Below are 23,081 nucleotides of genomic sequence, written 5' to 3' on the forward strand. Positions count from 1 at the left end.
GGTCGTCTGGTGTTTGTCATTTGCGGAGCTGTCATTGGTTCGGACATAACACCCCCTGTCATGGTTAGACGTGCCTCCCTTTGCCGTAGGCACCTGGGCCTTTGTGTGTGTCAGACCATACTAGTAATATTGCTTAATTGAAGTATATTGCTAGGGTGTCATTTATATAGTAAATTATTGGGCTAGGGTCTGTCCACTGTGTCAGCCAGACAAGCCTGTTACTCTAACTGGTCCAGTTCAATTATCAAATGTATGTGTTAAACCGTCAGGAGGCTTTCATACAGTAGATTAGCTGCATCTTGGAAATATTGCTTCAATTTCCTTTAACCTTAAATTATGACACTGCATATGTTAAACCCAAATTTTAAATTACTCTGGCAAAAGGCAGTAAGTGCACATAAATTTTAACACATTTTTGTTTTAAATCAGTGCTTTATGGTAACGTTCACTTTATTACACTGGCACGTTAGTGGTCCTAAGACTGGGTCATGGTAGGCATTGGACCAACTCCTGAAACTTTGAGACTATTCTTTAAGAGGTACAGCTTCCTCACGCCTTGTAATCCCGTGATGGTATCTGTACAGATCAAAGCATTGCCAGCTTTGCATCCACAGATTCAGCATGCAGTGTCATACAGGTATAGAGTTAAGCTCAAAATTCATACCAAATTTTGCTGTATAATGAATTTGACTAACAGGTTTCTCCTGGCTGTAAATACCATAAGTATATAAGGTGTCACATTAGTCAAATTGTCTTTAAGAAAAGCTTTTTTTAGATATAAGAAGAACCATGTTCCCTATTGTTCTTTCCTCTTAAAACTGCACAAATATTGGAAAATGCAAGCTTTTGTACCATTCCAAATTGTCCTGGTAATTACTACCATGTTCTTGAGTGTTCAAATCGACTATAAAACGAACATAACTGATGCAGTAGTTCTCTAGTCAGTTACTAGTCAACTGCAAATCACGGCTAAAACCTAAGAGCTTAGTGATGACCTCTGGTTGAGCCTTGTATCTCTGACACACTGGATATGGCTTTGGAGTCTTTCCAGTGGTCACTGTGCAAAACATCTAAAAGTACAAGGAGTTCTATATTGTGAGAAATCAAAGTGGTTGGTAGGATGTGAAAAATGTCCTCCTTGCTCTAGCATGAATCGTAGTGTGTGAGACCAAGAAGAATCCAGTGATCACTACCAAGACCGTCCTGACACATCTGAGCAATTGTGGTATCGACATCCCTAGGCAGACACTTCAGTGGACACTGTACAAGGCTGATCTCCGCGGATGCCAACAGAGGACTCCACTTGTCCAAGGCAGGGACATTAAAGCTTGCCCGGGCAAAGAAGAAAGCTTTTGGTTATCAGTTCTGTGGTTGGATGAGACAATTGATTTTTTTTGGACGCAGGGACATGGCTTTTGTTTGGCAAAATAAAGCATTGAATCCCAAGAACATCCTCAGTCAAGTGTGGTGGCAATGTAATGCTTTAGGGGTGTTTCTCAGCCAATGGACCAGGCAGCCTTGCAGTATATGACATCATGGAAAAAGAGGACTACATTAAGATTCTGGAGGAAAGCATCAGCCAGTTCACAGAAACTCGGCCTTGGGCAGCACTGGATCTTTCAACAAGACAGCGAGTTAAAACTCACGGTAAACTGGTCAAGAAATACTTGAAACATTTTTGGAGTCATTGAGCCAGTCCAGACCTGAATTCTCTCGAGTCTCTGTGGAGGGAAGTGGAAACTAGAGTGATGACAGGTAGTTGTCCTACCTTGAAAACCTGTAGATCTTTACAAAGGAGATAGTCATGCAAAAACCTACAGTGGGATTTTGGACAATAGTTTGATTGCTGTGATGTCAAAGGCGTTGCCAATGATTAAGGGTATGAATGATATTCTTTGGTAAAAATGTCGGTGTCTAAATATGATTTGACCATCTCCAGCACAATGTCTTACTATCACTTACATGTCATTTCCAGCTAAAGAAACCTAATTTATCAAATAATTCACAATACATCATTTTGGCAAAGGATCAAATAATTTTGTGCTTAACTGTGTATGGAAGTAACTGACTGAACAGTGAATGTACCAAGCAGGAGTAGCAGCAAATGTGGACAAAGCTGAACGCTGTCAGAAGTAGAAAGGCCATCTTGGCAACTTGTGCCCTCTTGTGGTCAAACTGGATGGTAACGTTCAATACTGCACAAGTTCCCCCTCACGAATTTGTCCCGTTAAATTACACATTCCTGATAAGTAATTTGCTTTTAAACCCATTTCTAAAGATCTGGTATCCCAGACTGGCCAGTGAAAGTTAGAGATGAACAAGAGGTACGACTTAATTTGACCACATTTAAGCCTTTATTTCTCATTTTTAAAATTACGCAACAGCGGTGCAATTGAGCAGTTTTGCTCTTGGTCACTCATCCTCTTCATTTTTCAGTTTATTCCGAAGGCTGTGAAATAAAATTACCAATACTGGTCATGAGAGAGTTTTTCCAGAAATGCAAGCCCCATTACCCATCAGAAAGGGCTAGGTGCCACAGAAATCAAGTTTAATGTTTTGTCACATATGAAATCATTCACTGCATGACTGGAGTGAAATGCTTTAACCCGATTCCTGGATTCATCAAGCATAAACACAGTACAATACAAAAAGGAAAACCACCCCCAAAAAGTATACAAGAATAGAGCGGAAATGCACATAATTGGCAAAAGATGGGCAATGACAGTGGGTAATTGGTTTGCAAAGTGCCTTGTTAGCTGTAGACTTTGAAGAATATCAATCCGTCCCCAGGTACCTGACCTGTTGAGGTAGGAGTGGACATCATTGAAGCCATGGTACTGGGCCAGAGGAAATAGGATGCCAGTAGGGCAACGACCATCCCGCTGACGACAGAAGCTGCAGTTGCAGATTCCACGGCATGGAGGACACCACCATCCCTGGGGGTTGAAGGCAATGAGGGGACCTGGAGTCAGCATGTGTCCAAGCAAGGTCATTCAGGATACTTCCAATGCTTCACTCTACGTTGGTTGCTATTGGATTTGAAGTCTGAAAACAGACAATCCAGAAGCTGAATCACCAACCGGGTCAAGCAGAGCTTTACGGACATCTTCACCGTAGCGGTTCCGTAGGCAGGGTCCACAGAATTGGCCTTGGATCCCACGGCAGTCAGTGTTGCGGCAGCAGGTCTTGGTGTCCACGGTCTTCTGCCGACACTGATGACACGTCGTGCCCTGAGGTTACAGGTTCAACAAGCTCTTTACAACTAGCCTAACTTCCAATTAAACGTGAACAAGCACAAATACAGTCGAGACTCACGGTGGCACTGTTGTACACTTTGTCCGTCATGCCATCTGCCACCAGATTAAGCTCGTCTTCTGCGATTTCCTCCACCGGCCGCACGATGTGGGGCTTGGACTTGTTTATTCGAGGGTTGCCACGACGGCGAGGGGCTTGTCGGACCTGCAGGTGCCAGAATCCTTATTGCATCACATCTGCAGTTTTGTAGAAAGCATATTGACACATACTTCCAGAACAAATATTCCCCCCAACCCTGATCTTAGATTCGAGTTATAATTAATTCCAACATTTGCTGCCAAAACACAACGTGTACCTCCATAAGTTCTTCCTCAAGAGTAAGCTCCAAATCCTTCTCTTTCTGGGGTACTGGAGTCTCTTGATAATTTCCCATGGAGCGAGTCTGCCTCCTTGAGGCTCGCTCGGGATACCGTCGACCTCCACTGGCAGCTGGAGTGGAAGGGGGAGCCCACTGGTGAGACAGACAGACAAGTTAACATGCCGTTACTGATGGATAAGACAATATCCGCCAATCATTACGCCTGGTTAATAGCACCAGACACTGAATAGATTCATCCACAGCCAGGCCAAAGACGTCATCAGAAGTGTTCGCTCACACTCCGCTGGCCCTTTGGTCGATCCACCTGTGGGCTCTTCTGTAAAGCACTAGGCATCCTCTGTAGATCTGCCATTAGCTGGGCCAGCTGCAAGGTCAAGAGATATGGAGATTATAGCAGGCCGCTGCTTGAAAGCCATAAAAACCAACCACATCTCATGGAACTTGCACCCTAATACTGTGGGGTTGAGGCCTGGCTCTCGCCATACAATAAAGAGTAACAGGACATTTGTACATACTTTTGGTTCGTTAGTGGGGGGAAAAAAGATACATTTAAATGGATTAAGTGAACTTGCTTCCTGGCTCACCATCGCTTTATTGGCTTTGATGTTTAAGGCTCGTTTTTCCAGATAACCCTCCGCTTCAGAGTCCGAGTCTGACTTTGGAGGTGACGGCCTGCCACATTCCCCCTTTTCCTTCAAATTAAACTCAGTCTTCCCATCATTTTCAGGCCATTCTCCCTTCTCACCCTCATCCTCACTCTGGGCATTGTTTGAGCGGGAACGCAGGGCCACCCTAATGGTAAAACGGTGGGCAGGTTTGCGATCTGGGATTTTGCGTTTGACAGCAGCGTCGTCGCTCTCTGAACTCTGGAAAACAAATATCAGTATTAGTTAATGAAAAATCAAAAGTGGTAGCAGACACTGGGGTGGGTGGAAGGTATAATAAAAGTCGGTTGTCCACCTTGGTGACCTGAGGGCAACAACCTTATATTAAATTTTAGTACCCAACCTAAAAATTCTATTAAGCACTCACAATTTGTAATATTAAACAGCCAAACTCCTTATGTCATAATATTACAATTATTTGCATGTTAGGGGTCATGTTAAAAATATGCATGTGTAAAGTGAATGAAATTTCGAGTCAAACAACTGGTATATGACATTTATTCCTGACCATCAACTCGTGAATATGCACGTTCAGGGCCAACCTTCAAATCGCCACCACCGCTTATTTCGCAGTCAGAAAATCCGTAGAAAGTTTTATCGTTGTCGGAATTTTCTGCGAAAATATCCGCGACGTCCCTAGAAAACGACGACAGGGTCTACCGAGAAAAATATGGATTAGTGTAGTGAGCCGTAATTCGTATGTAATTGTATAGCCCGTGGAAAGTTTCGAAAAAGTAAATGTGTCCTTACGACTCTTCGTGTAATAATAAGTAAACAAATACCATTACCTGTTCCATTATATCCGTTTCCTCAACTCGCAACACAAAATTCAAATGCGTACGAATACCTGCCTATAAATATTAGCCTCCAAACCACTCATAGCACTCATATTGTTTTTAATTGGTTCGCATGCATTTTAATTATATTTTCCTGAAGCCAATTAGGATTCCAAACCTGAAGGACGGCAGATTAACCTTGGGATAAAAAAAAAAAATCACAAGGGTTTGTGCTCGAAAATTACAATCCTTAGTCGTAAAAACAGTGCTTCTCTTTTAGGACTGTAACCAGAAAAAAAATATGTTGCAGACATATTACAAAAGTGACTTCATATTATTATTAATGAAACAGGCAGCACGTGTACACTCCTAAGTAACGTATATCCTGGTATTTTTACCCCGAGTGCCATTTTTCAGGAACACAAATGTTGCGCAATATTAGGCTATGTTACTCGTTGTTGTGACTTAAATATATATGGCATGCGTATCAGAATATAAAAATGTGTTTTATATAGCGGGAATAAGGTGAAAAGGTTAAGTCCTTTTTACCGCAGTCTCAAATATGACGTAAGTAATAATAGTTAATAATGGTGAACTGTTGCCTCACACCTCCAGAGTTGGCATGTTGCTCAAGTTTCCTCCCGCAGTCTGAAAACATCCAGTCTGACTGATCAGCTTCCCTGATCTGATGCAGTGTGTAATACTTTGGCATCTCACATAATGCGCATCCCAGCTTCTTGCCCTATGTGGATTGGGATTGTCCCCCCCGCGACGTACTCCAGTTAACAGGCGGATACGTATTGATACTCATCATCGCTCCACTGTTCTATGACACGATGCCGGGAATGAGTATTTAAAAAACATGCGGTAATGCGTCTGTGAAACTGTTTTTCAGTTTTCTTCGGGGTTATCAGCTCCGCGAGCCTTCCCGCACTGTGTGTTTGTGTGTGTGCGCTTTGCAGGTGCTGTGTGTGACGGGGAGTTTCCCACACTGGACATCTTCCCAGCGACGAAAGAACCAGCGATTAGAACACGGAAAGACACCGATTCGCACAGAGGGCACATCGCTGTAAAAACCATGCAGCCATGGAAAGTCGTCCTCCTTTTCGGTGAGTCCGGCTCCTTACGTTACTTTGCATTCAATAAAATGTTGTGCTTTGTGGGACTATATTTGTTATTCCCCATTGTGTTTTAGGACAGTTCCGAGCCGGACTGTCAGCTCCAGCCGAGTTCAAAGGGAGGAGATGTGAGTTCCTGACAAGTCCCCGCAATGCCAACGTGAAATGGGCAGGTAATGTCAGTGGAACAGTACAGTACTGTGCAAGCACCCGCTGCTGCATGGGCTTCTACAGCATTGTCGATGGGCAGGCCGTGCCGGAGCAGCTGGGTAAGGGGACAGGGCAGCTCGCCGCTGATGGACACCGGTACCCCGATGACTGCTACAGGGGCATTTTCTGTTGTCGTTACAGGTTGTGACGTTTTCCAGACTAACTGCCTGGATCCCACCTGCCACATCTTTACACGCCAGGAGAACACGGTCAGCTGTGTCTGCAGCTCCGACTTCTGCAATACCAACGTCACATGGAACCTAGAAACCAGCCAGTCGCAGCACCCCCGGTCTCTCAGTATGTGTTTTCTCACAACTGCAGCGTGCATGTCGGTGTGCCTGTGTTGAAACAGCATGTGTGACAGGATGGATATTTACCTGTTCTTTAATTATCATCATCGTCATCTATGACGATCACAAATCACAAATTGCATTTTTCTTCTTCATTGCAGTTCTTAAAACAGTCCACAGTTAACAAATTGGAGTTTTCAGCCTTAACCAGACCTGCTGAGTCATTCTTAGGCATTAATTGACTGACTCTTTTTTTTTTTTTTTTTTTTTTAAAGTTCAAATAAAATTTCCCATCTTATCAGTCTGCTTACCTTCACACTCCTTCCCTCCCTGTTCTCTCTGTTCTTTTGTGTGTCAACCTTGAACACTAATCCAGGCAGCCACTGAGTTTCCCTCTATCCTTCCCCCTCCAAAAAATCTTGTCAAGCAATCATGCTCACAAAAGCGTCATGCTTTCCTTAAAAAAAAAATGACTTAATGACTTCTTTAAATTTAGAAGATGCTGTGATATCGTATCATGTGTGTGTTTAGTAAGCGTTAGTAGCATCCAATATCTTTGTGCCAACATTAGCGGTGTGATGTGTCTGAATCGCTACAATGTTAACGTTTGTACAGGTGAGAGCAGCACATGGGTAGCTGTCACCGTCATAGGAATCCTTTTCGTTTTTGGCATCTTTTACGCGGTGATTCGATATAGGAGCCTTTTCAAAGACTGGGGTAAGATCGTTTTTGAAACTTAACCGAGTTTAATTCGCAGTCTTCGCGTATTAGACGATGGATTTAATCCGTTAACCCATTACCACTGCTTTGACTTTTTAAATTGCTGTTATTTGTATTTGCCAATTTATTTTTTTTTCTCACTTAAACCAGAACTGAATGATTGAGGACTATGTACTCTATGGGTGTACTCTACGGGTGTACTCTATGGGTGTACTCTACGGGTGTACTCTACGGGTGTACTCTTCCTCAGACTGTTCGGGTGGAATTTGTGTGTTCGCTCTGTATAGTCTTTGAACTGCCCATAGAGCAAGATTATGTGTGTGAGTGTGTTCATGTATGTGCCATGCATGGGACTGGCATCCTGTCCAGGGTGTAATCCAGCGCTATGCCCCGTGCTGCTTGGATTAGGGTTCAGCTCATCCTGACCAGGATAAGTGGTTAGAGGATGGATGGTAATGAATGACTTTTTAGTTAGTGGGTGGACATAGTCAACTGATTTAGTTTTTTATGTCATATTTTTATTCCGCATGGGGTCACAGTGAGCTTGGAGCCTATTCCAGGAATCCCAGCGTACAACAAAGGGGACTTAAACACAATGAGCAACTTCAAGACACCAGTCAGCCTAACGGCATCCAGAGCCAGGGTTTGGATTCAGAGTTGCTCATTGGTGTTGTGTGGAGGGTGTGGAGTTGTGCCTGTTTTCCCTGTGATGTTGTAGAGTTTCCCCCCCCCCCCCGTTTTTTTGGTTCCCCTCCCCCGTAGCCCAAAAACATGCTGAGGTAAATTGGCGTCGCCAAACTGTCCATAAGTATGAATGTTTCTGTGAATAATGTGTGTGCCCTGCGATGGACTGGCACCCTGGCCTGGGTTATTCCCTGGCTTGTGTGCATTGTTTCTGGGACGGTCTCCAGACCTCCATGACCCTGAGTAGGACAAGTGGATATAGAAGATGGATGGATGGATGAATGGAGGAAACTAGAGAATAAACCCACAGAACCCCCACACACATACTGCCAGAAGGTTCCAGGAACAGTACTACCCAATCAATCACCCATATAAGCTTAGGCTCAAAAATCAGCTGAAAAAAAAGGAAAGTCAAAGAAAATGAACTAAAATACTTATGGATGTGCAGAGTAATCTCTTTTTTTTCCTTTCAGCTCGTTTTGGTGGGGGAGCCCGGGAATGTTATGGTAAATTAGCTCGTCTGCACTTAGTTACTGTACATTACATATGATGTAATTTCCTATTTTTGCTTCTTCATTAAAAAAAAAAAATCTTTATGCTCTGCCTAGAGAATGTAAACAGTATGGAGATATCAGTACCCAGATGGGGCAGCTAAGCCTCCTCCAGCTCTCCCACCTCACTCCTGCCTGACCTTGGCGTTTCCTGGAATAATATACCTCCTTCTTCCAGACATTCATTCTTTAATTTCTGCTATTACCGCTTACCTATTAATGATTAGAGGCAACTTCAAGTCTTAGTCCTCTGAATTCTAGGTCTGTATGTAAGACTGTAAAACAATGTTGATGCTTGATCTGGTGTGGTGCCCTTTGATTGGCTTGAAGTGAATCAGCATCCTATCTTTTGCTCTGTAGAGAATCCGGCCTCCTTGCTCAAAGGACCAATCACAGCACAGTGTTCCTGTGCTCAGCCAGGAACCAGTGACCTTGATCTCACTAACCTGGAGCTGCAACAGGTAACAAACTTTTTGCACTCTGTTGCAGGGGCAGTTAAAACCGACAATATTACCTGTTCTTTAATCCCTTTGATTATGTTATGGCTTGTGTGTTTTTCAGTCTTGCAGTTTACTTTCTGTAAATATGCTCTGATCCTGAAAGGCAGGTTTGGGGGAAAAATTGCAGATAATAAGTTAATCATAAAGTCTCTATGTATAATTGCTGCAAACTAGTCTTGCATGTAATTCATATCTTCTTATGCACCAAACACAATGCATTATGGGAGATCTAAACATGATACAGCCAAACGTGAGTGAAGGAATATATAGAAATGTTCAAATGTAAATGGAATATTATAGACACTTGTTATATACTTTGAATTACAAAATTAAGTTTCTCATGTCAGTTGTGGTGGTTACTTAAATTATTTTAGAGATTCTAACCAGAATATTTTGTCACCTTCTAAGAATAATATCTATATTTGACTTGACTGATGAGGAATTTGTATTATATTGGCAGATAAAAATGTATTGTCACAATAGATGTTTCTAGGGGTATAGCAATAACAACTTAACTGTCTGATTAGCTGTATGATTCCAAGAGAGTTCATCAGTCTCCGAAGAGAAATATTTTTGAAAGTCAGCCGGTTTGGTAATGCGTTCTTTTATTATTGGTCCTTGGGACTCACCCAAGTTTTTGTTCCACCCAGTTTCCTGATAAGCGTCATCTTAATACTAAAAATGGAACAAAAACCGACAATATTTATGTATCATTTGGGGGGTGCTGTGTCTTCAGAACAAAATGCTGTTACACATCTATACATTTTTTTTGACCCAAAGGATTCAAAGCAGTTAACAGTTCAGTTGCCAAATTCAATATATGAAACAAATTTTGGATTGAAATATTACAAGCTTCGACAAAAATGTGTTTCGATTCAGGGGTAGAATGGAGTTTTGCCTCTTAGACCAAGCTGAGCAGCCAGTTGACCATCTTCCTGATTCTGCGAAGCGTTTCTGGTTTACAGATGGTGGCAAGCGGCCATTTTGCATCTGTGTGGCAGGGCCGTCTGCATGGGGCTGCCTTGGCAGTGAAGGTATTCCCCGCTGCACACCAGCGCTCCTTCGTAAAGGAGAGGGAGGTTTTCGGACTGCCTCTCATGGAGCATCCCGGGCTGGTGTGCTTCATGGGGGCTGGGATGGAACCTACTGGAGGACAGTGGGTCTTTCTGCTGGAGTTGGCTAAGTATGTAAGTGCAGTATTCAAAACTATGCCTTGTTTATTACCAAAGGCAACAACTTTTTGAATAAACGTTTTAATGATCATAATATTAATGTTTGTCAGGGACCTGTGCCCATGTTCGGAATGTTGTGGGTTCAAATCCCATAGCTGGCAGAGTAATTATATCATTGGGCTCTTGAGCAAGGTCCATAACTCCATTGTGTCAGTACACTGTCCGACCCTGCTCTCTGATCCTCAGTCGCACTCGCAAAAACTAGTTTCTGCCATCATCACTTTCCACGTTGATAAATAACAACATGATTTTCTTCCCCCTACATTTCTGTGTTCCTCCATACACAGATCAAAGAGTGATTTTATTCATAGCAGGGTGCCTGCAATCACGTCTGGCTGTGTACAGTTACAGGAATCCCTAATTATCGCTTTAATTGGTTTGCTCTATCTAGGAGGCTCACGCAGGGCAATTCATGTTACGTAACATTATTTATTACTTATGTCTGTGTTTGTTTATTTGTTTACTTAGATTCCCTTTACTGTTTCATTTTGTCTTGAGATCTGAAAGCATTCGGTGTAAAAAAATATGCAATAATGGAGAAGCTCATTTTTTATTGTAAAGCATTCAGCGTATTTTGGAGAATCCTCTGTGGCCTTTTCAAATCAGTAGACGCTTGGAACTCTGCACACATATGTTTGTGCCGCCACATGCTCATATACCCAGTGCACCATACTGCCACCCATAGGCAGAATGTGGGAACCTAGCTAGCAAGAGGAGATGGGACTTTAAAACATGCAGTGTTGGGATTAATTCCCAGCTCATTTTCAATTGATTTAATTCAGGAATTAAGTGACAGTACCTAGTGATCCCTCCCACAGTGAGTCGGAAAGCCGTATTTTTTCCCAATCACTACTAAAATGTTCGTTTGTGAACCGAATATATATGAAACAATTAAGCACAACTTGACGTAGTGCAATCAAAGTTGCTTTTCAGGTAAAAGCCTTCATAGTGATGAAGTTTAAGCCACATGAAGGTAAACCCAATGCTGTCTTTCTTCATTTGCACGCAGGGCTCTTTGAAAACTTTCCTGTCCTCAAACAGCATCGACTGGCCGTCGTCCGTGAAAATGGCACAAACTTTATCTCAGGGACTGGCTTTCCTTCACACTGACCTGTACAGGAACGGTAAGAAGGGCTGCAAACGAAACAATGAATGAACGTCTTTTATGGCCACGATTAGAATCCGAGGAAGCGCGTTCCGTCTCAAGAACGTTGCGACACCGTTTACACATTTTCCTCGTCGTCGTCACGCTCGTTCATTTATGCTTCTGTTTCTGCTGCGCCTGATTACCCTTCCCAACCTGTGTGTGTGTCAGAGCTGCACAAGCCGGCCGTCGCCCACGGCGACCTGAGCAGCAGTAACGTGCTGGTGCGGGTGGACGGCACATGCGCTCTCTGTGACTTCGGCTGTGCGACGGTCTTCCGCGGCTGCTCAGGACAGCCGAGGTGGCAGCAGCAGAGAGAGAGTGCCCAGGTGACCCTTACTGTCAGCTGAACGCATGACATGACACATCTGGCAACAGCTGTCGTTCCCGACGGGTAGTTATTATTCAGGCCCCAGTCTAGCTCTAACGCACAGGATGGACCACAGAATTATCTGGTTACCTTTGGGGGGGGTATTTGGGTGTAAAAACTCAAAAGGTCCATCCGAAATAGGTTTTTGGCTTGTTATCCTTATATTTTCGATAATTAAAAATAAACAAACACTCTAGATCATTTGCCATTTGCCTGGCCTTGGTGTGAGCCAAGCTTGTGATTGGGTGGGCAAGGTCACCCCTGCCCCCCCCCCTTTGGAACAGACCTGTGACATCTGAAACAGGGAGACTAGGAACTTCCAAGAAACATGCCAAAGTGTGCAGAAACATTTGCACACACGGGGCAAACAGTGTTTAAAAGCATCCAGCCGTCAAACTCTTTTTAAAGCCCAGAATTGAAGGTAATGTGCATTGAGAGTATGGCGGCCAGTTGCATAATAGCTGGATGTCTTTGGTGTTTTCAATTGGCCAGCTGAGGAGTCAGGTGGGAACACTACGCTACACATCTCCAGAGGTCCTGGAGGGCTGCGTGAACCTGAACAACGACCGGTGCCTGATCCAGGGGGATGTGTACGCACTAGGTCTGCTGCTGTGGGAGCTCTGGGCACGCTGCTCCGACCTTTATGCAGGTGATCATGCACAGCCTGTACCCGTTTGCCGGGTGCTTCCGTTATTTTCCCAGCAGCTTTCCAGTAGCACAGCAGCAGAGTTGTACCCCCTTCAGCACGAAATCTCAAAGTTCAGCTTTTTTCTTTTTTTTTTAGCTTTTTAGCTTTGTTTATAGTTGTGTAGATGGTTTTAGCCAAAAAAAAATTCATCCATCCATCCATCCACAGCAAAAAATGGCCTTTCTGTTTCTGTTTTGCGACAAACTGGCCTAAAACTACCAAAATGATCTCAAAATATCTAATACTTGAATGCAGTAAGAAAATTGTACTTGATAAGACGTCATAAAATAAGACAATATGCCTAAATACAAGCAAATTAATCTAATGAATAAGATGTGGTGTTAGTCAGTTTATTAATGAAATTAGAATTTTCTCTAGATGTCAAAATTATATTTGCTTAGATTAAAATCTTTTGCAGCGTCAAAGGACACTTTTTAGAAATGACACTTAGATTGACTGTTTGTCTTTGGAATGTGGGAGGAAACTGGCCACCCCTGAGAAATCCACGGACAGAGGGGGAACCCCACACATGCAGAGGGGTGGAGAGACCTGTGAGGTAACAATGCTACCTGTTACCGGGGTCGGTGCCACTCTGCAATCTGGTATGGGACAAACTGTTGGATAGATGGTTGGATAGATGGATGGGCGGATGGTTCTGTTTGGATAAAGCATTTTGAGAGAGTATAGAAGGTTTTTGAAAGAATAATTTGATATGATTATCAGTAAGTAACAGGCAAGTTTCAAACATCTGAACCGGTCATCCTTAAGGTCAATGTACTAGGTACCTATATTTTGATTTTTTTTTTTTTTTTGACTGAATTATCCTGAAAGCATCCAACAACCAAATAGCCCAGATGCACTTGACTGCCTGTGGGGATGGTTGCCGTAGTGATGGTCCTTTTTCTCGTAATCATAGAATCACCAGTTCCAAAGCACCAGCTGCCGTATGAGGCAGAGCTGGGTCCCAATCCATCGCTGGATGACCTCATCCTGTTTGTATCTGAGAGGAGAGAGCGTCCCACTTTACCCACACCATGGAGACAATTCACACAGGTACCTTGCCTTGAGAGATGGGAGTCCCTCTTCCATGGTGGGCTGTGGTGTTTGCAGATTTTGGGTTCTGAGAGCAAGTCAGTTGAGCTTTGACCCTGAAAGAGCTGAGCAGATGCCAAACCCCTTAGTTGATCAGGGTTCTGTGATTGGGGAGATACTAACGGAAATATAATAGTTTAAATCCCAGCGTCAGCAGAGTAATTTCACTGTTGGGCCATGAAGCATAACCTTTGACCTTTTAATCAGATCGTCAAACAAATTTAAATATTATACAAAGATGACACAAGTAAACACAAAATGCAGTTTTTAAATGAAGGTTTTCATTATTAAGGGGAAAAAATCCAAACCTACATGGCCCTGTGTGGAAAAAGTGATTGCCCCCCCCCCCCAGTTAAAACATAAATGTGTGGTTGTATCACATCTTTGGAAAGCTGAGTTCAATTTCTCTAGCTAATCCCAGGCCTGATTACTGCCACACCTGTTCTCGGTGAAGAAATCACTTAAATAGGAGCTGCCTGACAAAGTGGAGTAGAGCAAAAGATCCCCAAAAGCCAGACATCATGCCGCGATCCAAGGAAATTCAGGAACAAATGAGAAACAAAGCAATTGGGATCTATCAGTCTGGAAAAGGTTATAAAGCCGTTTCTAAACCTTTGGGACTCCAGCGAACCACCGTGAGAGCCACTATCCACAAATGGCGAAAACGTGAAACAGTGGTGAACCTACCCAGTGCTGGCCAGCCAACCAAAATTACCCCAAGAGCACAGCGATGACTCATCCAAGAGGTCACAAAAGATCTCGGAACAACATCCAAAGACCTGCAGGCCTGACTTGCCTCAGTTAAGGTCAGTGTTCATGATTCCACCATAAGAAAGACACTGGGTAGAAATGGCCTGCATGGCAGAGTTCCAAGACGAAAACCACTGCTGAGCAAAAGGAACATAAAGGCTCGTCTCAGTTTTGCCAGAAAACATCTTGATGATCCCCAAGACTTTTGGGGAAAATGCTCTGTGGACTGATGAGACAAAAGTTGAACTTTTTGGAAGGTGTGTGTCCCATTACATCTGGCGTAAAACTCACACACCATTTCAGAAAATGAACATTATACCGACAGAAAAATGTCATGGTCTGGGGCTGTTTTGCTGCCTCAGGACCTGGAAGACTTGGAACCATGAATTCTGCTGTCTACCAAAACATCCAGAAGGAGAATGTCCGGCCATCTCTTCGCGCCCTCAAGCTGAAGCAAACTTGGGTTCTGCAGCAGGACAACGATCCAAAACACACCAGTAAGTCCACCTCTGAATGGCTTTGGAGTCAAGTCAAAGTCCTGACCTGAATCCGATTGAGATGCTGTGGCATGACCTTAAAAAGGCGGTTCATGCTCAGAAACCCTCCAATGTGGCTGAAGTACAACAATTCTGCAGAGATGAATGGGGCAAAATTCCTCCACGGCGCCGTAAAAGACTCACTGCCAGTTGTCGCAAATGCTTGATTGCAGTTGTTGCTGTTAAGGGTGGCCCAACCAGTTATTAGGTTTAGGGGGCAATCACTGCTCCACACAGGGCCATATAGGTTTGTATTTTTTCCCTTAACGAATACCTTCATTTAAAAACTTTTTTTACTTGTGTCATCTTTGTCTAATATTTAAATCTGAAACATTCACGTTTGACAAACATTCAAAAAAATCAACACTTTCACACCACTGTATGGACTGCCTTGCTTATTCCATAACTGCTTGCATTTCAGGCATTCTCTGCCATAAAGGACATTCTAGAAGACTGCTGGGACCATGAACCGGAAGCCCGTTTGACAGCCCAGTGTGCTGCCAACAGGGTGGAAGTCCTTCCAGAACACTGTGACTGACACATGTAGAAATTTCTTATTTCCACAAGGGAAAAATATGAAGTTTCCCGGAGTCCATCACTGGAAAACATGGATGGAAATTAAAGAGCCATCGTCTTCCTTCACTAAATTCTCTAGCTAGTGATGTGAAAATTTACTTTTTGCAATGGAATACTGGATTTGTGTATCAGTTGGTGCATGCTGAAGCTGACTGTGGTGACGAAGATGTGATTATTTGGAGATTACAAAGTTTTTGGTCAGTAGCATAGTAGACTAGTCTTATTGCCTGGCAAGGTGTGATGGCTGTAACCTGTTGGCAGCCTCCATGCCCAGTTTTCATCTAGTCTTTTCATCCATTTTGGAGGGACATCCAGTTCTCAGTAATGTCACAGTTATCCTATATTTTCTCCACGTCTTGATGACTATCTTCTCTGTGTTCCATGGTATATCTACGGTATATCTAATACATTTTTTTGTACCCTTCTTCAGGCTGATACCTTTTGACAATGAGATCCCTTTGATGCTTCGTGAGCTCTCTGCGAACCATGCCTTTTGCTGTAGGATGTAAGAGAGTAAATGTCAGGAAAATCCGACTAGGACAGCAGAACTTTATTTGGGGTCAGAGTTACTTTAACTTATGGCAGCTGTGTACACAAAAAGACTGAATGCTGTAATTAAATCAAAAGGTGCTTCAACAAAGTATTACTTTAAGGGTGTGACACTTATGCAACCAGCTTATTGTACTTTTTATTTATTTTTTTTCCGTCGAACGGATTTGTTTGCTTTTCAATTGGATTGTGCAGGTTATAGGTCACATTAAAGGTGGGAAATATTTTGAAATGATTTATCGTGATCTCATTTTTTTACATCACAAAAACCTGGCATTTTAACAGGGGTGTGAACACTTTTTATATCTACTGTACTTATGTATTTAGAGTTTTAATAATTGTGCCATATTGATCTAATACCATAGAGGAGTTAAGTAATTATAGCAAATTGCGTTGTAATTGCACTTATGTATATGAGAAGTAGGCATATTAATGTTTCAGAAAGACACTATTAAAAAGCCTGATGTATGTATTACAATGTATGTGATTATTGCCAGACTGGTTACGCCTGGTGTGATGAGAATAAGGTAAAAATTTCGATACCTGTACCAATACTGATACCTTGACTTCGATACCGGTTCCTGAATGATACTGATTCGATACTGATTTTATAAAATTCATTTTAATAAAAAGAAAATTGAAATACAGTACAGATCTTAGTATGGGTTTTTTCCTGTCAGCGTTTCAAATACCATGTCACAGTACCCACCACAGTACCTGTCACAGTACCCGTCAAAGTACCTGTCACAGTACCCACCACAGTACCCACCACAGTACCCGTCAAAGTACCTGTCACAGTACCCACCACAGTACCCGTCAAAGTACCTGTCACAGTACCCACCACAGTACCTGCATAATTGCAAATATCCTTGGGAAAGCAGTAGCATAAATATGATCAAAAGGTATATACACTAGCGGCCAAAATTGTGGAAACACTTCCAATTTTCAGAGACTACTCCAGTTGCTTATTTAATCATCCAATGTATGATACTTAGGGGCGGCATGGTGGTACAGGGGTTAGCCTGTTGCCTCACACCTCTGGGACCCGGGTTTGAGTCTCTGCCTGGGTTACATGTGTGCGGAGTTTGCATGTTCTCTTCATGTCGTCGTGGGGTTTCCTCCGGGTTCTCCGGTTTCCCCCCGCAGTCCAAAAACATGCTGAGGCTGATTGGAGTTGCTAAATTGCCCGTAGGTGTGAAAGGTGTGTGAGTGTGCCCTGCGATGGGCTAGCCCCCCATCCTGGGTTGTTCCCTGCCTTGTGCCCTTTGCTTCTGGGATAGGCTCCGGACCCCCCGCGACCCAGCAGGAAAAAGCAGTTTGGAAAATGGATGGATGGATGTATGATACTTGCAAAGGTTCTTTGACTGTTTACCACCAATATTCGTGCAGTGATTTTTGAAGTGTAATGTCAAAAATGATGTGGCCACTAGTGTAAAATTAAAAAAGGTTTACCTGTATGTTGGCAAAAACAGACATTGATGATTAATCTATATTAAAATGTAGGCTGATATTACCTGGGTTTAATCTGATCGGTACTAAAGAAGCTATTTGTAAAATAATAACGTTCAATCTTATGACGATACTGTTCTTTTAAAAAGTAGAACCACTGCAAACAGTCCAGGTTGTGATTTGTTTTCACCTGAAAGGCTGAGTAGCCCTTGAGTTCATTAAGGGTTAACTGCTCAGAAACAACCTACAAAATGTTTAACAGTGACTGACATTTGCATTTATGAGGCTATAAGTTAATTGCGGTTTGCCAAATCATTATTAGTTATCACCAAAACAGACCTGCTGTTTATGACTAAATATGTATTGCACTGAGTAAATTCGACGGAAGATTTTTGGGCAAAATGTATGTTTAATATCAACACATTCTCGGCTGTGTACTGAGTGTCTAAGTAATTCAGTCTTACGGCCGAAGCAAGAACCCTCAGCTCCAACCATTCCCATTTCCCACTACTCTACAAGTTGAGACAGGATGGGTCTCTGGGCCTACTTGAGGCCATGCTAGTTCATGTTCAGAAGCTCCATGGGCTGCTGGGGCACACTGGTCTGGGCTGAGGTCACGCCTCTCACCTCCGCTGCTGGGGGCTCTATTCCCAAAAAAGGGTGTCTTTTCCCGGGGTCTCCTGGGGCAAGTCTGGGGCCTGGGCAGCCTCCTCTGGCTGCTGCAGTTGTTCCAGCCACCTTGCTACCTGGCTTTCAGGCTCCTGGAGGTTCAGTCAGTTCACATCACATAGTAGTTCCTCTCGGCTCTACTGAGACAGTGGTTGGAGCAGAGACAAGGGACCCTCAATGCTGGTCAAAAGCAGCCCGTTGTTCCCCAGGCTACAAAAGGGAATCTTTCTATGCATCAGCCAGTACAGGGGAGCCGCAATGTCTCAGAGGGGCAGGATGAACCGCCGATAATAGGAGGCCAGGATCAGGAATCTCCGCAGCTCCATCACCAACATGGGCCGAGCCAATAACACCTTCACCTTCTCAGGGTCTGTGGCAGTGCCCTGCTTGCAGATGACATGGCCCAGGAATTTCAAAGATTGCTGTAGGAAAGTGCACCTGGACAGGTTCAGCTCGATGTTCTCACAGCAGATAGGTTCGAAGACCTGTAGCAGGATAATTTCTGCACCATGAGAGTCAGCCACGTGGAAAAGCAGAAGGTGCAGTGGATCTCTGGCATCCCTGCGGGGACCCACTCCATGAGTCGCTTCAATGTGGCAGGTGCACTGCAAAGGCGAGAACCCAGAGAGCCACAGGCCTCTCGCCAAGGTGAAGACCATTTTCTCCCTGGCTTCTGCTGTTAGCTTCACCTGTCAGTAAACGCTTTTACGAGTTGGCCACCATGTCCACTCCGTCATCAATTTATGGCAGGGGATACAAGTTCATTTTTGTGAAAGCATTCAGTTTGTGGTAATCTACACAAATCCTTTTTGTATAAAATGACCAGGGTAGCCTAAGGGCAGTTGCAAGGCTTCATGACACCCGAGGATAGCAGGACTCGGAGACATCGCTAGCCGTGCATGGGGATGGTTTCCCCTGTAACTGTGCACAGGTGGGAGGTAGCTTGTCCCCAGCCTTGTGGGGAGGGCTCTCCTGTCCCTGACAGCAGTCCTGCTCTGATGACGGAGATGTTGGAGTCACTGTTGATAAGGGCATGACAGCGGACTCCTCCAATGATGCAGGCAGAAAGGGGCTGCGCAGGTTGGAAAATTGTCAGACTAGCGGTGCTGATGTCTGTGGTAGCCAGAGGGAGTCTGGGGACTCAGGACCCTGTCTTCCTCACTGCACTGCCTCTGGGTCCTTTCCCAATAGCTGTGGATAGGCTTCATCCATCTTATCCATACATCTATTCATCCATCTGTCCATCTATTCATCCATCTATCCATCGTAGTTTTGAGTGAGACTTCAAAACTCAAAAAAAATGTTTTCTGTTCGTCCAAATTCGTGAAATTCAATTTCTATCACATGATGAATGAAAAGGATCTGGATAAAAAAAAAGAACAAGAAGACGTTTATTTAACCACGACTTCTAACATTCTTTTTGATGCCATAATAAGCTTATAACGCACAGTTTATGTACTTTTATACCATATAAAAACATGTTATTTAAAACAAACCAATATAAGTTCAATAAAATGAGAGACTGCAGTTCCAATATGACACACATCAGTATGGCTTGACTGTATTTTCGAACAAAGTGGGGTGTAATTGTTGCGTAAGACAAAGAGCTCTAAAATGACACTAATTAAATCGCATGTCACTTTGGAATCTGGAGATGGCTGTGGGGAGAATTATAACATATCCGTATTGATGTTTACAAAGTGATTAGATCATATGCAAGCGTCTGTAATATGGATGCAACGGTGTGAAATTTTCACGGTATTATAACCATATATATCTCAATACCAATCGATAAATTTCCACTTCCAATTTCTCTGAAATCAATATGCCTAAGGTGGGATGTCCGCTTACATAAAAATGGCAACATTGCATAGTACTCTACTCAACAAAGCTTTGTCTGTTGGTAAGAAAAACAGGATCTGGTTTCACCAGTCAAGTGACACTACGGGCAAATATAGTTCAACAGAACACACAAGAATAACATACTAGACTCTGAAATTCCTTTTAATATATCGCGAAGGCTGATGAAGCAGACGGAGTTTAAACTAAAATAAAATGGCCGATGCGTTTTATGCTATACAGTCGATCGCAAACATTGGGAACAGGTTTGATCAGTCGAACGCTTCCTACGGGTATGGCAGAGATGCCCCCCCCATGTTTTTCCCAACCTCAAAACATCGCCTCGGGGTTTTTTTACCACAGATTTTACGTCTAGGGGGCGGAGCTCTGAGCTCAAAGGCGGAAGAGGAAGCAGCGCGCATGCGTATAACCGACTGAAACCATCTGCGAAACAGAGCAAAGGCGTGCAGTAACTTAGAAAGGTATGTTATCGATTTAGTTATATTATCAAAATACAATGGGAGTGGGACTGGGCACTTCAACTACGTATTTTAAATTTATTGTAAGCTTAGAAATAATTCCAACAGCGTTTAATATTAATAGATGTGTTTTCAAGCTCGAAAGAAGTTGTAAAATAATATACAAACGAGCGATACTTTTATTTCTGGTACTTGACCAATGAGTAAGATAATGTATGTAGTTCTTGTATAGCTTTAGGTCAGTTTCCTAGAATAAACGGGACTGCGTATTCTCTCGATAAATGAAAAAGGATATGTATTGTTGTTTTATCTGTTCATCGACGATTATTTGATTTATTGAAAGTAAATGCATAATTGCATGCTTATGTATTTCAGCTCATCTTGTTTTCTGATCCCTTGAGTACTAATGTGGCCTAACCAAGGTATGTATGTGAATGTTGTCATGTTGCTGTGAATGTGTGTACCTGTAATGGTTGCATTAAACTCGTGCCCGCGTATCAGAGCAACGACAAAAGTGCAAAGGTCGCATTGCATAGTGGATTTGCTTAGTCACGAGCACTTTTGACATATTTTACGTTGTAAAACTAGGGCTGAATATTGTAGCAATGTGTAAATATATCAGATTAATTGTTATATATTATTACTTTTTAGAATTAATATTCAGTGGTTTTGAATGAATTAACCATAGGTATTAGTAATCCAATATTTATTGGCAGGACCCCCATTGAATTGCCCCACTGGTCAACCACCCTACAACCCCGCCTACCCCCCTGGGCATAACCCAGCTTACCCAGCTGCACCAAATCCAGTTTATCCCCCTGGTATGAATCCAGCCATTCAGCCTGGAGGAATGCCCTACCCAGGCCCAGGACAGCCCACTTATCCCATGAATCCTGGTGCTCCTGGTTTCCCTCAGGGTAACTTTTCTGGTGGGTACTATCCTGGCCCGCCCCAAATTCCAGGAGGTGGTCAGTATATGCCAGGGTGCTTACCTGGGGGCATGGCGGTGGGGTTGGCTGGTACAGGGGGAATGATGGCTGGATATAACATGAACAAGAAGATGAAGAAAAAGATGAAAAAGGCCCACAAACACCATAAGCATGGGAAGGTAGGTCCAGCCATATGGGGCATATTTGCATCTTAAGGGACGCAGTTTGGACTGTATAGTTTGATAATACTATTTGTTATAACTTCTTGTATAGCCCTGATATAGCAGAGATGGACCTTTTCAGCATTTAGTTCTGTGTATGATTGCTGAATTAATAAAGCTTTTTCAAATGTGGTTTTGTTAGAACCCATTCATCTATTTTCTAACCACTTATCCTAGTGAGGATCACAGGGGGGCCTGGAGCCCAGACAGCATAGGGCACAAGACTGGGGTACACCCTGGAAAGAATGCCAGTGCATCACAGGGTACTTAATGCACTACAGTCTACATACACGCAGTGAGGGTGACCACTGCAATCCTGGAAGTGTGAGGCAGCAGTGGTAACCACTAAGGCACTGTTACTGCTCTGTAAGAGCCATTGAACTTATTGTAAAATGATGTTGTGTTCTGATGGACGGTTCAAAGCAGACATACGTGCATGATGAGTCACTGTCAATTGCTGCAGTGTTGTGTGGATGGAGGGGTGTTTTCGGCACCTTCAGTGAATCAGCGGCGATGGCCCTTAATTCTGTGGTATTTTTTCTTTTCCCAGCATTCCTCCAGCAGCAGCAGCAGCAGTGACTCAGACTGATTTCTCTCACTAATACTGAAGGTTGTGTGGATTAAAGATTAAATGTAATAGTTAAACCAGAGCTTAAATTAAACTTCTGCAAACTAATGAAACCTTCACTTGTATTTCAGTGTATAAAATTTATATATTGATTATATTTGCTCTGCCTAATTTCAAGCATTACTGTAATGATACCAAAAAACGTTCTGGTTTGTTTTCCCTTTATTTTCCCTTAATGGGGTTCTGTATAGGAACTGGAGCCGTTATGAATTCATTCAACCCAAAAGTGAAACATTATCTGAAAACACAACTTGGATCACTATTAAACCACTTCTCTCTCTATCATCAGAAAAAGTCAAGTTCCTACAATGCATGTAAGGATGTGATTTAGTAGTAATGCAGGGACCAGATGTATGTTTACATATTTTTTTTTTGAATGTCTTTCAATTTACATGTACAGTAAGTCTGCATCAGGTTAGCCATTTCATGCTTGATGTCTTTGGGTAAAACAACATGTAAAGCTCTTGAATGCAATAAAAAAAATTATTGAAATCTTCTTTGACGTTTCTGGAAGCAACTAATTGTATGATATAAGGATAAGTTAAATCAGTATTAGTGGTAAAAGTAGATTAAGGCTATAAATAAACAAACAAACAAACAAATATACGAGAGTCAAGTATTATGCAAAGAAAAACCTTCTTAAACGATCTTCATCGTGGTGTAAAACTATACGGGCACCGCTGTCTCTACCCTGGTGTTAATGGCAGCTTACGCATGGGATGGTGAATGAACTCGTATTCTGGTTTAATGCCAATCATCGCAACATGGTACGGGGTGACACA

At 42.9% G+C, this 23,081-nt stretch overlaps 3 protein-coding genes across 5 annotated transcripts; 2 read left to right on the plus strand and 1 right to left on the minus strand.

The window, feature by feature from the left end:
* Positions 1-2,335: 2,335 nt before the first annotated feature.
* LOC125747485 (cell division cycle-associated protein 7-like) lies at positions 2,336-5,232 on the minus strand. Of its 3 annotated transcripts, none has more exons than XM_049022781.1 (9): positions 5,088-5,232; positions 4,842-4,955; positions 4,219-4,500; positions 3,912-3,998; positions 3,611-3,766; positions 3,316-3,459; positions 3,081-3,212; positions 2,800-2,962; positions 2,336-2,449 (listed from the first exon to the last, which is right to left on the minus strand). In XM_049022781.1, exons 1-9 carry the CDS (start codon positions 5,094-5,096, stop codon positions 2,433-2,435), a joined length of 1,104 nt encoding a protein of 367 aa, XP_048878738.1. In that variant the 5' UTR covers positions 5,097-5,232; the 3' UTR covers positions 2,336-2,432. The 3 variants fall into 3 exon arrangements, with proteins under 3 accessions (XP_048878738.1, XP_048878737.1, XP_048878739.1); XM_049022780.1 differs by having other exon boundaries at positions 3,081-3,230; XM_049022782.1 differs by having other exon boundaries at positions 2,413-2,449; positions 2,800-2,936; positions 3,081-3,230.
* A 636-nt stretch (positions 5,233-5,868) lies between these two features.
* On the plus strand, positions 5,869-16,320 carry LOC125747483 (anti-Muellerian hormone type-2 receptor-like). The gene is made up of 13 exons (XM_049022778.1): positions 5,869-5,942; positions 6,038-6,184; positions 6,271-6,462; positions 6,545-6,700; positions 7,309-7,410; positions 8,571-8,603; positions 9,009-9,109; positions 10,114-10,335; positions 11,390-11,504; positions 11,696-11,853; positions 12,387-12,543; positions 13,499-13,635; positions 15,382-16,320. Exons 2-13 carry the CDS (start codon positions 6,154-6,156, stop codon positions 15,496-15,498), a joined length of 1,521 nt encoding a protein of 506 aa, XP_048878735.1. The 5' UTR covers positions 5,869-5,942; positions 6,038-6,153; the 3' UTR covers positions 15,499-16,320.
* A 4,107-nt stretch (positions 16,321-20,427) lies between these two features.
* On the plus strand, positions 20,428-22,795 carry prr13 (proline rich 13). The gene is made up of 4 exons (XM_049022786.1): positions 20,428-20,524; positions 20,897-20,943; positions 21,238-21,629; positions 22,222-22,795. The coding sequence occupies exons 2-4, from the start codon at positions 20,928-20,930 to the stop codon at positions 22,258-22,260; spliced, it is 447 nt and encodes a 148-aa protein (XP_048878743.1). The 5' UTR covers positions 20,428-20,524; positions 20,897-20,927; the 3' UTR covers positions 22,261-22,795.
* The last annotated feature ends 286 nt before the right edge of the window (positions 22,796-23,081 follow it).

Source organism: Brienomyrus brachyistius, chromosome 8, assembly GCF_023856365.1.
Source record: "Brienomyrus brachyistius isolate T26 chromosome 8, BBRACH_0.4, whole genome shotgun sequence".
NCBI lineage: Eukaryota > Metazoa > Chordata > Actinopteri > Osteoglossiformes > Mormyridae > Brienomyrus > Brienomyrus brachyistius.